At 52.7% G+C, this 12,982-nt stretch overlaps 1 protein-coding gene and 1 non-coding gene across 5 annotated transcripts in view; one reads left to right on the forward strand and one right to left on the reverse strand.

Annotated features, from left to right (window-relative positions):
• LOC119154232 (rho GTPase-activating protein 39-like) overlaps positions 1–12,982 on the reverse strand; it is a 67,531-nt gene that overhangs the window by 54,054 nt on the left and 495 nt on the right. The window contains exon 1 of one of the 4 annotated variants that reach the window (XR_005106392.1): positions 2,235–2,373. The exons of 1 other annotated variant lie outside the window; for it this stretch is intronic. Coding sequence is in view for 2 of the 3 variants with exons in the window: in XM_037401519.1 (XP_037257416.1) it covers positions 2,235–2,245 (11 nt within the window). In the remaining variant the exon portion in view is untranslated. Of the gene's footprint in view, positions 1–2,234; positions 2,375–12,982 lie in introns of those variants that run through there. 2 more of the 4 variants (XM_037401519.1, XM_037401520.1) reach the window with 2 other exon arrangements.
• On the forward strand, positions 11,607–11,678 carry TRNAE-UUC. Its single transcript has one exon. It is a non-coding gene; the product is annotated as a tRNA-Glu (tRNA).

A 12,982-nucleotide genomic window follows, 5' to 3' on the forward strand; every position in this document is an offset into this window, starting at 1 on the left:
ATACATTAGGCAGTTCACTACAGAGTCTCAGTCTCTCCTCCTCTCATCTTTGCACCACAGCACATGACGTTTTTCTACAGATCAGGAAAATCATTTGAACAGGACACATTTGCCTTTTCTACCCCCAAAGCAGGGCAGTGTTCAGCAAACCAGATTCTACATGTCTTGTTGGTAGATTAAACATGCAAGTCTCTCATGAGGTTTTCAGCTGCGGACCCAGCAAGGGTCAGGCCAAAAGCTGTCTTTTGCATCACAAGGGCAACTATAAAATGCTCTTGGTTACAAAACATACCAGGCCAGTATACTTAGATCTCCCTGTAGCTTATGTGCTTCCAGCTAAGGCCAAGACATCTGTTTCAGCTAAGCAAACCTGTTGCAAATACAGAAAACATGTGAACTATCTGACCAAAAAGCTGGCTTCAAAATCTGCATTCCTATAATCCACTCTGATCTCATCATCACTCCAAATAGCCTCCATCTGACTGACAGGAAAAAAACCGTCTCATCAACCCAGCAAACACCAGACCCAAAAAGCATCAAAGAGATACTCCAGTCAGTGGGGATACGCTGGAAAACTTATGCTGAAATCCAGTGCAAGAAGCACTGTACTCCTCTACACTGGCTAGCAGAATGACGGCTCCAAATCTACATGGCTTTGTCAGGTTTTCCAGTTTATCCCCTGAAGTGAGCAACATGCAACCTCAATCCCTGAGCACCAAGTGCCCTTGGCTGTCACAAGCAGACGCAGCGACTATGACTTGCTGCTGCTAGCAGGCCAAGAGCACACTGCTGTGCTAATCATTTTGCTCTGGATGAATTCTAGTATTCCATCATCCATGTTCAAGGACATTTGCTCTCCCTTCCCAAGACACTTTTACAGACTAACTCAAACCACGTTCTGCTGGAGAAGATACAGAAGAGACAGAAGAGAAAAATATACCTGCAAATATAAGAGCAATGAAAAAATTATTCTTAACACCTTGCACCATCACTGAGGTACCAGGCAAAATGCCAGCATGGTCCTCCCTCCTCTCCACCAGACAAAGAGAATGTGAAAAGCCAGCTGAAATCTGGTGCCTCTGGGGGAGAGCTGTGCTCCCAGGAATGTTAAATCGAACTTTAAATCATTTTGAGCTTTTCATCTAGGATGAAAAAAAAAATGCTGGCCAAACAGCACAACAGCAACTAGCATCAGCCACAGCGAGGACCATGCTCCTGCCACGGTGTGCAGCATACCTTCCAGCAGAGCCAAACTTAATTCAACCGCTTCTGGCCAATGAGCCAAGGTAGAGAGCGAGCAGGACTTTGTTCTCCTTGAATGGGGTTATTCAGAGGAGCCACGAAATCTTCCTGCGTTTGTCGGAAGCAGGATGCTGCTTGGGACACTGGCCCAGCTCCCCGTCCCTCCACGTTCACTGCCAACAGATGATCCTGGCTCCCTACCTGATCCCAGGTGAGCCAGCCCTGTGCTTGAACACTAAAACACTGTCATTTTGTCACCACGTTTGGTTTTTTTAAGCGACGCAGAGCAACCCGCTCAAGCAGCCCTCCTCGGAGCCTGCCAACCAGGTCCCAGGCAGGCACAGAATCAGAAGGCACGCCTCCGCGCCCGCGCGGCTGCAGCGGCGCCTGGCAGAGCCCTGCGCGACCGCCGGGAGGCGATGTTGCCGGCCGCCGCCCCGCCGGACCCCGAGCGCCCCGACAGCAGAGGGCCGGGGTCGGGCCAGCTCCGCTCAGCAGACCTCGGAGTCACCCGCCTTGCTCGGAGGCTGCGAACGGGCTGGGCCGCGGCCGGCGTGCCCCCGCGGGAGCCGGGCCCTGCGGGGGGCCGGACGGGTGCAGCCGCGCGGGGCCAGGAGCTGCTCCCCGCAGCGGCCCGGGGACCTGCCGCGGCGGAGCCGCTCCTCGCACAGGCCGCCCGGCCTCAGCTCAGCTCAGCCCAGCCCAGCCCAGCCCGGCCCGGCCCCGCCACCGGGCCCGGCCCCGCCACCGGGCCCGGCCCCGCCACCGGGCCCGGCCCCGCCCCGCCACCGCCACAGGGCCCGGCCCGGCCGCCCCTCACCTGCCCCTCAGGGCCCGCGGCTGGGCCGGCCCGGCCCCGCGGCTGCCGCCCTCCCCGACCAGTGGCGTCCCCCAACCGGGCCGCAGCCCTGCAGGCCACGACGGGGCGGGCGAGGCGAGGCGAGACCCGCCCGCCCCCCTCGCCTCAACAGGTGCGCGGCCGCCGCACTCACCTCTCCGCCATGGTCCGCTCGGCAGCGCCGCCCGCTCTGCTTGCGAGCGGGGCAGGATGTGAAATCCGACCCCGGCCCCGCCCGGGGGCGGTGCGGTCCGGCCCGGCAGCCGGGACCCCCGGCCGCTCCCCGGGTCCCTCTGCTGGGGCCGCTGCGCCGGGCAGCGTCGGGGCGGGAGGGACGCGCGGGGGCCGGGCCCGCGGGCCGAGGGCAGCCCCTGGTGGCGGCTGCGGCCGTTCCGGGGCCTCCCCGGGTCCGCCAAGCCTCAGGCATCGCAGAGCCCCGGCCCGGCCCGAGGCGGGAGGGCGCGGAGCCGGGAGCTCCGTGCCGGGGAGGCTGAAGCGTTACCTGAGTTACAGACCCGCGGCGGCGCTGAGCTGCCGTGCCCAGGCTTGCGAGGGAGGGCGTCGTTCGCGGCAGGAGCCGCACCGTCCCTGGCGGCCCAGGAGCCTTCCCCCGCGATAGGGGCCCGAGACCGCTTGGAGTCGGTACGGGTCGCAGGCGCAGCCCGCCCCTGCACCCGGACCGCTGCTGCCCCGGCAAATCGCCTGTCCCCACGATGGGGGACCAGGCTGGCCCGTGATGCACGGCTGCCACACGCCCGCGTTTGCCCGGATGTGCCCTCTTCCGTGCCCCGGCAGCTTTGTCTGGGCAGATTCTAGGGACTTTCTGTGTTCGAGCCTGTAGCAGCCTGGTCAGGGCTGTGCGGGAAGACAGGTTTGTCCCCCACACATGCATGGGTCAACCGTCTACATAGAAACAGCAGCGCAGAGGCCTTGGGAAAGGGTGGTGAGCCCTACTCCTCCAGCAGCATCAGCAGTCCAAATACACAATTTGTGCACTAAAGGTCAGCTCCAGTAGATCAGCTTCTGCCAGTCACCAGTTTGGAGTATGTCACTTGGTGCGGTGGCACAGCAGAGCCCCTGCTATCTCAGCGACTGCTGCCACATGGCAATGCTCCCAATGAATCTCATATTGGGTCCTGTTATTCCAGAGTAGGAACAACACCATGCAGAGACAAATCCTGGGGGCTGAGCTGCCTGGATGCCTCAGACACCTTTAGCTGGGGGTGCAAGGCTTGGCAGATACTCAGTGAATTTTGCTACTAACAGTGATTTTTGGCCCGTATCAGACCATGCAGCAGATTTCTGCTACAGTCAGAAATGAGTCTGTTCAGCTCATTAATCATCCCAGGCGAGTCAGCGCATGGGGTCCCTGCACAGAGTGATACCCGCACTCACAGTGCTCTCTCACAGAAGGCATTTTGGCACTGCTGAAGAACTTCAGAGTAACTTAATCTGAAGACATTCACATGAAAGTCCCAGTGCACTTTTAAATAACGAATAGAGAGACAGTGAGATCGTGGCTACTCACTCACTGGCTGGACACACAGCTGCATTGTGCTTACTGGGGGCTCCATGTGGCGGGGGCCGGTAGAAAGAGGGGGGCCCCACAGGGGCTTCGAAGCTGCTGGAGATGCCCATGATGCTGCAGGCGAGCAGGCAGGGAAGGCTGAGCTTTGCAGGGCTGCACAGTTTGGGGACAGAGGCATAGGCCAGCTGGGAAAGAAAGGAAGAGTTAAACCAGGTCTGCACTGGAAACAAAAGTTGCTGGTGTAGCTCCAGTGAGGTTAAATTGACAGCTTTCCTTGTGGAGGTGCAGCTATTATTTGCCTTTGCCAGTAAAGGCTGTATCTGTCCTCTGAGGGAAACAGTGATACTGGGGAAGTGCTTATAGCAGCCTGACAGTCTCTGTTCAAGGGCTTTTGTAGATACAGACTTGGTGTATCAAAATTTTAACACGATTGACATTACTGTGCTAGCAACAGCCTTTGGACAGACTGAAAACAGAAGCTGGGGAGAGGGGAGATTGCAAAGGCCCCAGTTTCAGGGCCCCCCCAAAAACGAGTGACCTGACACAGTACACAGGAAGTTGGCTACAGGAGGGACCAAACAAACATTCAGGTTTTCTGCAATGCTCTCATTTTGTTTTGTGTGATTCAGGGCTTGATGATAATGTGTAAGCTGTTTTCAGCCTACAGCTCTGGCAGGCTTGCTGGAGAACCTGTAACTTTGTTGCATAGCTGGTGCGGCTAAAACTCTTGGGACATGATATTGCACATAGTGCGCTGAGAGTTTCCCTCTCTTTTCAAGCCAAAGCAGGTGAGCTGGAGGCACTCAAGGACACAGAGGACATCTGAGATCAGTCCTACTCATGGGCTAGCAGCCCCGTGCTGTCTTGCACAACGTCATGCAGCAGGAGGGCATTAAAATGAAGAGTAAGGAAACCACGAAGAAGGCAGAACCTTCCCACCAGAGTATGGTCACAGACCCACTGGCTACCAAGGACACTCCTGGGAGCAGAGATCTCCACTGCTGGAAGAGGAAAGCTGGGTGAATGGGGGTTCAATTACCAGGCACAACAGATGGTTGTGGGGCTGCATGTTGCACGAGTGCAAAGCTGCCAGAGCAGGTCCACCTTTTCAGGAGAGCCAGAGGGCGCTGGTGGACATGAGCTGTGTCCACACCAGTGACTGAGGGAGGGGGAGAGAAATCCCAGAGGGGAAAATTGAAGCAGCTAAGGGAAAAACTTTTGTGGGATCTCTGAAGTGACTTTTTCAGAGGCTTTCACACTGCAGGTAGTCACAGGCTGGGGAAAACTTTTACTAGTAGTAGCTTATACAATCACACAAGGAGGTTCTCTGCCAGAGATGCGGGTGGCTTACTCTGTGATACATACATGGGAGATCAAGCCCACCAGTCATGATGCCTACCATCAATACACCAAAGATGACAGCAGAAGGTGAATGTGAAGTGTCTGAATAGTCTGAGAGCATAGCAAAGATGCGACAGTGTCTGAGAACAGAGGGTTATAAACCCTGGCTCTTTTGCTAATAACAAAACCACACTGCCTACAAGAAGAAACAGCCTTCATGAATTGTGAGGCTGTAAACAACAACAAATCACTGTAAGATGAATTAAGAGATGTATGATCAGTGTTTCCAGGCCAAAGTATCCCCTTGCTGCCTGTTCTTGGCTGAAGGATATTTCCTACAGCTGGCACTGAAGAACTGCAAAAGGAGCCAGCTCCATGAGATCATGCCTATATCATTTCTTCAGGTGGAAGAAACCGGATCTGGAGTCATACACCCACCCCCCTCTCATGAAGCTGTTCAGCTGGTGGATGTTCATACTTGTGCATGCACTCCATGTCAGGAAATGGCAGGTGGAGGACCTTGCATGAGGGGTCTTCCTTATCTGTGGGTGTGGAAGAACTGGATGCTAAAGGTAAGGAAAGCTCGGTATTGTGCTGCTACTGCCTTGCCTGCAGATACGGGGCTGGGGAGATGGGGCAGCGCCCAGGCAGATGTGCTACCGCTGTGAGCGCAGCCAGCATGGTGCCCTGCAGGTTTGGGCCAGCAGGCACTGCCCTTGCTCTGCCTCTGTTAACAGACTGGACTGCACAGCCTGGAACCAGCCCAGCCTAGTACCAGCCCCATGGTAAGTGTCTCCCTATACAGGCAAGGGGGAAGTAACAGCTCCAGTCAGGTGTGAACAAACCCTGTGTTGAGGAGAGACTGGTGATACTGGGAGTAGACACCTGAAAAGCTTGGCAAGATTTGGCTGTCTGGGCTTATGGCCAGCACTGACCCACTGCAGCCTTCCAGGGTACTACTGAGGGTGGGAGGATGAGCTAGGAGATTCTTCACCAGGGGCTCCCTGCTCTGCTCGGGAGCTGCGTCAAAACTAAAGTCCTCACCCTTGGCCCCACCTGAACTACGTTCCAGCGAAGCTTGTGCCAGGCCCGGCACCTTGTTGAGTGCAACCCACCAACTTGGTCCGCAGTTGCTCAAATGTGGCTGACCTTGGTTACCATCACCAAACCTGCTCTGCTTCTCTTGCATGGTGGGTTGGCGCTGCCATGCTGTCACCTCATTCCAGCTTGCCTGTCACCTCCTACTGCCCCCAGCACCATGAGCCCCCATGGCTGGAGCCCCATACAGGAGCAGGAGTGGCTCTGTGCACTCTTGTGCTGAGGGAGTGAATAATACCAGAAAAAGTTGTGTACTGTGAAAGCCGTATGTTAAATAGGTCAAACTACCACCAAGCTACTACTGTGAGTGCCTGCATGTGGGCAAGATTTCTTCCTGTGGGCAGCTCTTTTCTGCAACAGGAAATGTAAAGTGCTAGGTTGAGCCAGGGACACAGTTCACACACATGGGTGGTGGGATCTCCGCCCCTGGAGAGATATTTTCAGTATTTGGCTATGCAAAGCCATGGTTGACCTGATCTAGTGTCAGTGATGGTCTCACTTCAAGCAAGAGTTTGGGCTAATGCCCTCCAAAGGCCTTTCCGATCAACACATCTGTAATTCTGTGTCAAGGGGCTTGAGGTTTGAGCTGAGCAGGCAGATGTGGTGAATTCTCCATTATTTCAGCACACAGACATCTTCTACCAAATGTCTCAGATACCTTATTGAACAGGACCAGGCTGACCTGGATGCAAGACTTGCTGGCTGAAGTTCTCTGGATTGTGCACAGTGAGAGTCCTCTCCAACAAATCGTCTTGGCATGTATGAGGTAAAGAAAAAAACATTCCTGTTCTTAATTAACCCTGTCTCTGTTTTGAAGCTGACTGAAGGTATCAAAAAGCCCAGGACAGTCCTATGGGAAGGGCTAGTTGGAGATACTCGGCTATTTGTAAAAATACATGTTTTTAAGCAGCAGTCAGCAGGTTTCTTTATAGTGGGCATGATGTAAATTTATATAACAAGCCAGGTGTTCTGCAATGGGGCTTTTTTAAAGTCATCCTGTCCTAATGTTTTCCATCTTACTGTCTTTAGCTCCCTTGCAAAGTAAGCAGCCATGCTATTGTGTTACCAGTTGGCAACAGCAGCAGCTGGCTGTAACCCAACCTTGGCAGCATGGGATGCGGAGACAGATGGAGCAGCAAATGCTCTGTTTCCTCTCCTGCTTTCTAAAACAGATTGTGACTAAAAACATACGGGAGAGGTTTCTGCCATCTTCCCTGCTACCGTGGCTCCCCAGCTGCTGACAAAGCTATGGGATGAGCTCTAGCAGGTGTCACTGCTCCCCACAGCAAAGGAGAGCTCTGCCTTTTTGGAGGGGAGCTTCAAAGTGAGAAGGACATCAGATGCAATGATTACAAGCCCTCACAGGCGAAAGAAGGGTGCAGTGGGCAAGATGGCTGAACTGAGCAGAGGGCTCCCCATGCATCAAGTCCTGCCCCTTTTACTGGTCCAAGTCTTTGTTCTCTGAGCCCGAGTGAACCACATCAGCTCATTAAACTGGCACAAAACAAAAGCGGTGTTTTGCCAGGCTAGTAACCTGAAATGGCCTGATGGATGAGCAGACAAGCACTGGGACAAGGAGGAGGAGCAGAGCCACACACCAGAATGGGCCAGGAGGAGGGAAGAACAGGGGAGGAAGATAGAGGTGGGCCTGTCCCTTGTGAGCCAGGAGATAACTCTGTTGTCTTGGGAAGTCCTTGTCCCAAAGCTAGGCATACACAGGAAGGGGAAGTCCATGCTCCCAGGTCACTTTCTATGAGCCAAACTTTGAGGCTGGTGGCATGAAGGTCAGGAAATTGTCCACAGTGGAGGTTTACCTGCATTGCTTCAAAATTCCTGTGGGATGAAAACTCTCCAAAATAAGGTGCATATGTCACTGTCATCATATCAGTTACAGGTTCCCAAAGGACTTCAGCTCTATCACAGCCTTTCACACCTCTTTGTGTCTGATAAGAGCTCTGCTGCTCTCAACCTATATCCTCTAAGGATTTACCAATCTGTCCAAATGCATGAGCTGAGCAATGGTGCTCTCTCCCTCACAGAAGAGGTAATACACTGGAAAACACAAACCTGTGTGGGTTGGCCACATGAGTCCCACCGAGTCCCACCATCAGCTGTCTTGAGCTGAGAGACAGCTGCCCAGAGCAGAGGACACTTGCTGAGAGGCTGGTGGCCAAGGCTGATGACATGAGACTGAGCTGTCACCAACACATGCACCCAAACAGCAGCATGAGTGGTGCTGACACAGCTGTCCCACCTCACTGTAACTCCCTGCTCCCTCTCCCACCAGGCTGCATGAGCTGCCTGGCTTTGCTGTGGCTGTTTGTGCCAGACTATGTAATGTTGTTGTAGGTAGTTGTCAAGAACAGAGTTTATTTTTAAGCCACAGACAGAACTTGTAATTCCTCAAGCTATCCCAGCAGTCTGGTGTTTTTTTCTCACAAGCTTTGACAAATTAATTGAATCTCCATTTCTGTGAGAAAGCTGGAAGGAAAGTCCCACAGTCAGGACTCGGGAGTTAAAAGAAAGATGGGAATTTGCGAGGTCGCCTACAGCATTTCTCACCAGTGCAGAGGCTTTTCTGGGGGTATTCCTTGCTGGCCTTGTTGTCTCCTGGGACAATCATTCAGACATCTATCTGAGGTCCTCTCAGGGTGTTTTGCATTATAATCTGCCTAAGTTTTCTCAGCTTCCTCCCATTATTCCTGTTCTTCTTAACTACCACCAAAAAAAAAATATAAATTTTGCTTTATTTTGTTGTTTATAGATGTCCCCAACTGAAATATCTGCAGGATGTTATTTCTCACTGTATTGTTTCTGTGAAATAATACAGATTTGATTTTTTAAAACTTTAACTTAATTCCTTTTGCCCTCAGGTAGTATCTTGAGTTCTGCCTGCAAACTGCCTACTTACCAATACATACTGATAACCAAAACTCCTATGATGAGCACAAGAATTGGTTTTATTACTCTTTATCTTTTATCCTTTCTCATACAGTCAAGAGTTTGAGGACCAGCCATGCTCCTGCTGAAGTCAGTGGGAACAGTGCCAAGTTCATTGCTCTACCACATAACTGCAGAGAGAAGTTTCTGAACATGTGGTTGCCAGTGTTGTGATGCCAAATGTCCCTGTTTGCATTTGCTATGATTTGTCAGGTGAGCTGTTCCTCTCAGCATCCAGGTATTCAGCTTTAGGCAAACCACTTGGAAAGCTGTTCTTTGCTAGTTTTTTAAACGTCTTCGCTATCTACTAAGCAGACCAACTCAACAAACATGTTCTTGTCTTTTGAGTGCTATACACACAGGCTGGCTGCTGACAACCGGAATGCATGCATCCCATAGAATCACAGAACCATGTAGGTTGGAAAAGACCTTTGAAATCTTCAAGTCCAGCCCTTAGCCCAGGACTGCCATGTCCACCACTAAACCCTACCCCTAAGCACCACATCTACGTGTTTTTCAAACACCTCCAGGGATGGTGATTCCACTGCCTCCCTGGGCAGCCTGCTCCAAGGCCTGACCACCCCTTCCATGAAGAAATTTTTCCTAATGTCCAGTCTAAACCTCCCCTGGTGTAGCTCCAGGCCATTTCCCCTTGGCCTGTCACTACTTTTCTGGGAGCAGAAACCGACCCCCACCTCGCTACAGCCCCTGCCAGGCAGCTGTAGGGAGCAACAAAGTCCCCCCGAGCCCCCTCCTCTCCAGGCTGAGCACCCGCAGCTCCCCCAGCCACCCCCCATCAGCCTTGTGCCTCAGACCCTTCCCCAGCCCCATGCCCAGCTCTGAACATGCTCCAGCCCCTCAGCATCCCCCCTGCAGCGAGGGGCCCAATCCTGCACACAGGGTTCCAGATGCGGCTGCACCAGCTGGCCACACTTTCAGATACAAGCCAGGATGCTCTTGGCCACCTTGGCCACCTGGGCACGCTGCTGGCTCACGTTCAGGCGGACATCAGCCAGCCCCTCCCCAGGCCCTTTCCTGCCAAGCAGGCTTTGCTCTGCCCCCAGCCTGCAGCTGCCTGGGGCTGGTGTGACCCAAGGGCAAGATCCGGCATTCAGCCCTGTCGAACTTCATACACTTGGCCTTGGCCCATCGGCCCAGCCTGCCCAGAGCCCCCTGCAGAGCCTCCTGCCCCACCGGGACACCAATGCTCCCCCCAACTTGGTGTCGTCTGCAAACTTACTGAGAGCAAACTATTTGTGTGTTCTGGTTTCAGCTGTGATAGAGTTAATTCTGTTCTTAGAGGCCGGTGCAGTGATGTATTTTGTATTTGGTGTGAGAGCAATGTTGATAGCACACTGATGGGTTTAGCTGTTGCCAGGTAGTGTTTATAGTACCTCAAGGACTTTTCAGTTTCTCAGGCCCTGCCAGGCAGAAGGCTGGAGGGACACAAGAAATTGGGTGGGGAGAACTAGCCAAAGGGGTATTCGTTACTGTGGGACATCATGCTGGGTATATAAACTGGGGGGAGTTGGCTGGCGCATGGTAATTGCTGCTTGGAGACTGGCTGGGCCTAAGTCAGTGGATGGTAAACAACTGTATTGTGCATAATTTGTTTTCTTTCCTCCATTCCCTTGGGATTTCATTCTTCTCCCCTCCTCCTGCCTTTTCATTATAATTGTTGTTATTATTGTTATTGTTGGTTTTATTTTGTTTCAATTACTAAGTTGTTCTTTTCTCAGCCCTTGAGTTTTACATTCCCTTCTGATTTTCTTCCCCATCCCTCAGGGTGAGTGAGCAGCTGCATGGTACTTAGTTACTGGCTGGCGTTAAACCACGTCAAGATGTGATTTTTTTAACTATAGGGGTTCAGTGTTGTATGTTGGAAGATTAAAATCGTTTAGGCACATTGACAAGGCTTCTTTGGCATCCAGCATCACCACAAGCACAATTTAGTTGGTTCTTCATGTATAACCTGTAGCCTGCTACTGCACTGTCCCACTGATTATCTGCCTTGCACCGATTTCTGATAAGGTTGTTCTCAGTCAAAACTGGGTAGTCCACTTATTGCTGCTTATTTTTTATTGCTAGAATTTGTACAGAAGCACATTTGTTGCTGTTACCCAGTTTCTGTACCTTTTTAGGCTGGACTTCATTTGTTCATCCTCCCGTTGGTCATGTCCTCCTGCTTCAGTTTTGTCAGCCTCCATCCTCATCTTCTAACTAAGAGCATTTTAATAACTTCGAGAAGGATGACCCTAAATTTCATGGGGTTTTTCAGATCAGTCGACTTCACTTAGTTCAAAAAATCCCCTGTAACTTGATGAAGCGTGGGCAGCCCGACTCCTGCAAGAGCAGCTCACGCCCTTAATCCCGCGACGCAATCGCGATCCCCACAACCCGCTTAGGCTCTTGCCAGCGGGACCTCCCTGGCACCCCCAGTCCCGAGGGTTAATTACTTCATTCGGGCACGTCTGCGGGGGAAAGCGCGCCCCAGCGCAGCTTCTCGCAGCCTTTGCAGAGGGGGAGCACTTCCTGCGCACCCCCGCTCTGCAGGCAGGCAGCACGAGCAGCGCGGCTGGACGAAGAGACAGGAAGCGGTGCGGAAAATACACTACGCAGTCCCACATGGTCTAGCGGTTAGGATTCCTGGTTTTCACCCAGGCGGCCCGGGTTCGACTCCCGGTGTGGGAAACGGCAGTTTTTTTTCACCGCCCACCCCCCCCGTATTTGTTAATTCTGCGAGATGCCTCCCATCATCTGCAGCACGGGGTAACATGAACGACGCCCACACCGGATTCCCTGCACCTGCCCAGGGAAGTCCATTAAGTGAACACCCTGGTGCTCACAGTAGAGGTAAGGATGATGAAGAAACACCAGCCATGGCTGGCGTCTCCCCTGCAGCACTGCAGAGCCAGTCTCTCCTACAGATCAAGCCAGTCTACAACTGGGAGTAAACTTCTGTTGGGAAATGTGTTACTGAGAGCTTCCTCCTGGCCCTCCCATCATCTCCAGACGCGAATCCAGCCAGAGGCATACCAACCATGCCATCAGCCCTGCAGAGCTGAACATCCACAGCCAGCCAGCCAGGGCAGCACAACATACCAGGGTCGGGGCTGGACACGGAGCTTGTGCAGCTGCCTACCAGTCAAGGTCCCTTATTAGCCACCCCTACCCTGTAAGAACTCAACCCTACGTGTGTTGGGTTCATCCTTCCTCCCACACTGCCAGAGCATCAGCTTAGGGTGAAGGGTGTGCGCATGGAGTAGACAAAAAAAGACACCTCCATGGCCTCCTTCCAGAGCCTGGCTTCACAGGCAATGTGAGAGAAAACCCTTAGGAAAATGCACCAACATGAGCCTAAGCACATACTTCAGTCACAATCATACAATGAGGGAACAAGGAACATGGAGCTGGTTAGACCTGACCTTTGGGTGGCTGACTGGGAGCAGCAAGTAACTGCAGTGCAGTGAGGGACACGCAGCCAGTGCAGTGCTACCAGAACAACTACAATAAACCTCATTTTGCCTGTGAGAAAATTGTTAATTTTGTTTACAACCAAACTGTACAAACATGATTAGGTTGGAATAGCTATTATAGTCATACTGTTTTTTTATTTTTGAACAGCTCATTTTTCCATTTGCCCCAAACTCAAATTGACCAGTTCAGCTTAGAACAGGGGTCCTCAAACTTTCTAAACAGGGGGCCAGCACGTGGATTAAGTGGCAGGAAGTGATCTGGGGCTGCTTGGTTTCCCCCCCCCCCAAACCCCAGGGGGGGTGGGGGGGCAGGAGGGGTGTTTCTGTAAATACCGGGGGCCGGATTGAGGACCCTGGGGGGCTGTATCCAGCCCGAGGGCTGTAGTTTGAGGACCCCTGGCTTAGAAAGACATGGAAACTGTGCAAGAGCTTCTGGAACTTTTCAAGCTATTGACATTTCAGGAACTCTGTTAGAAATGACATTAAATGATGCAGTAGCCTAAGAGTTTCTCATAAACA

This window comes from Falco rusticolus, chromosome 10 (assembly GCF_015220075.1).
Source record: "Falco rusticolus isolate bFalRus1 chromosome 10, bFalRus1.pri, whole genome shotgun sequence".
Taxonomy (NCBI): domain Eukaryota; kingdom Metazoa; phylum Chordata; class Aves; order Falconiformes; family Falconidae; genus Falco; species Falco rusticolus.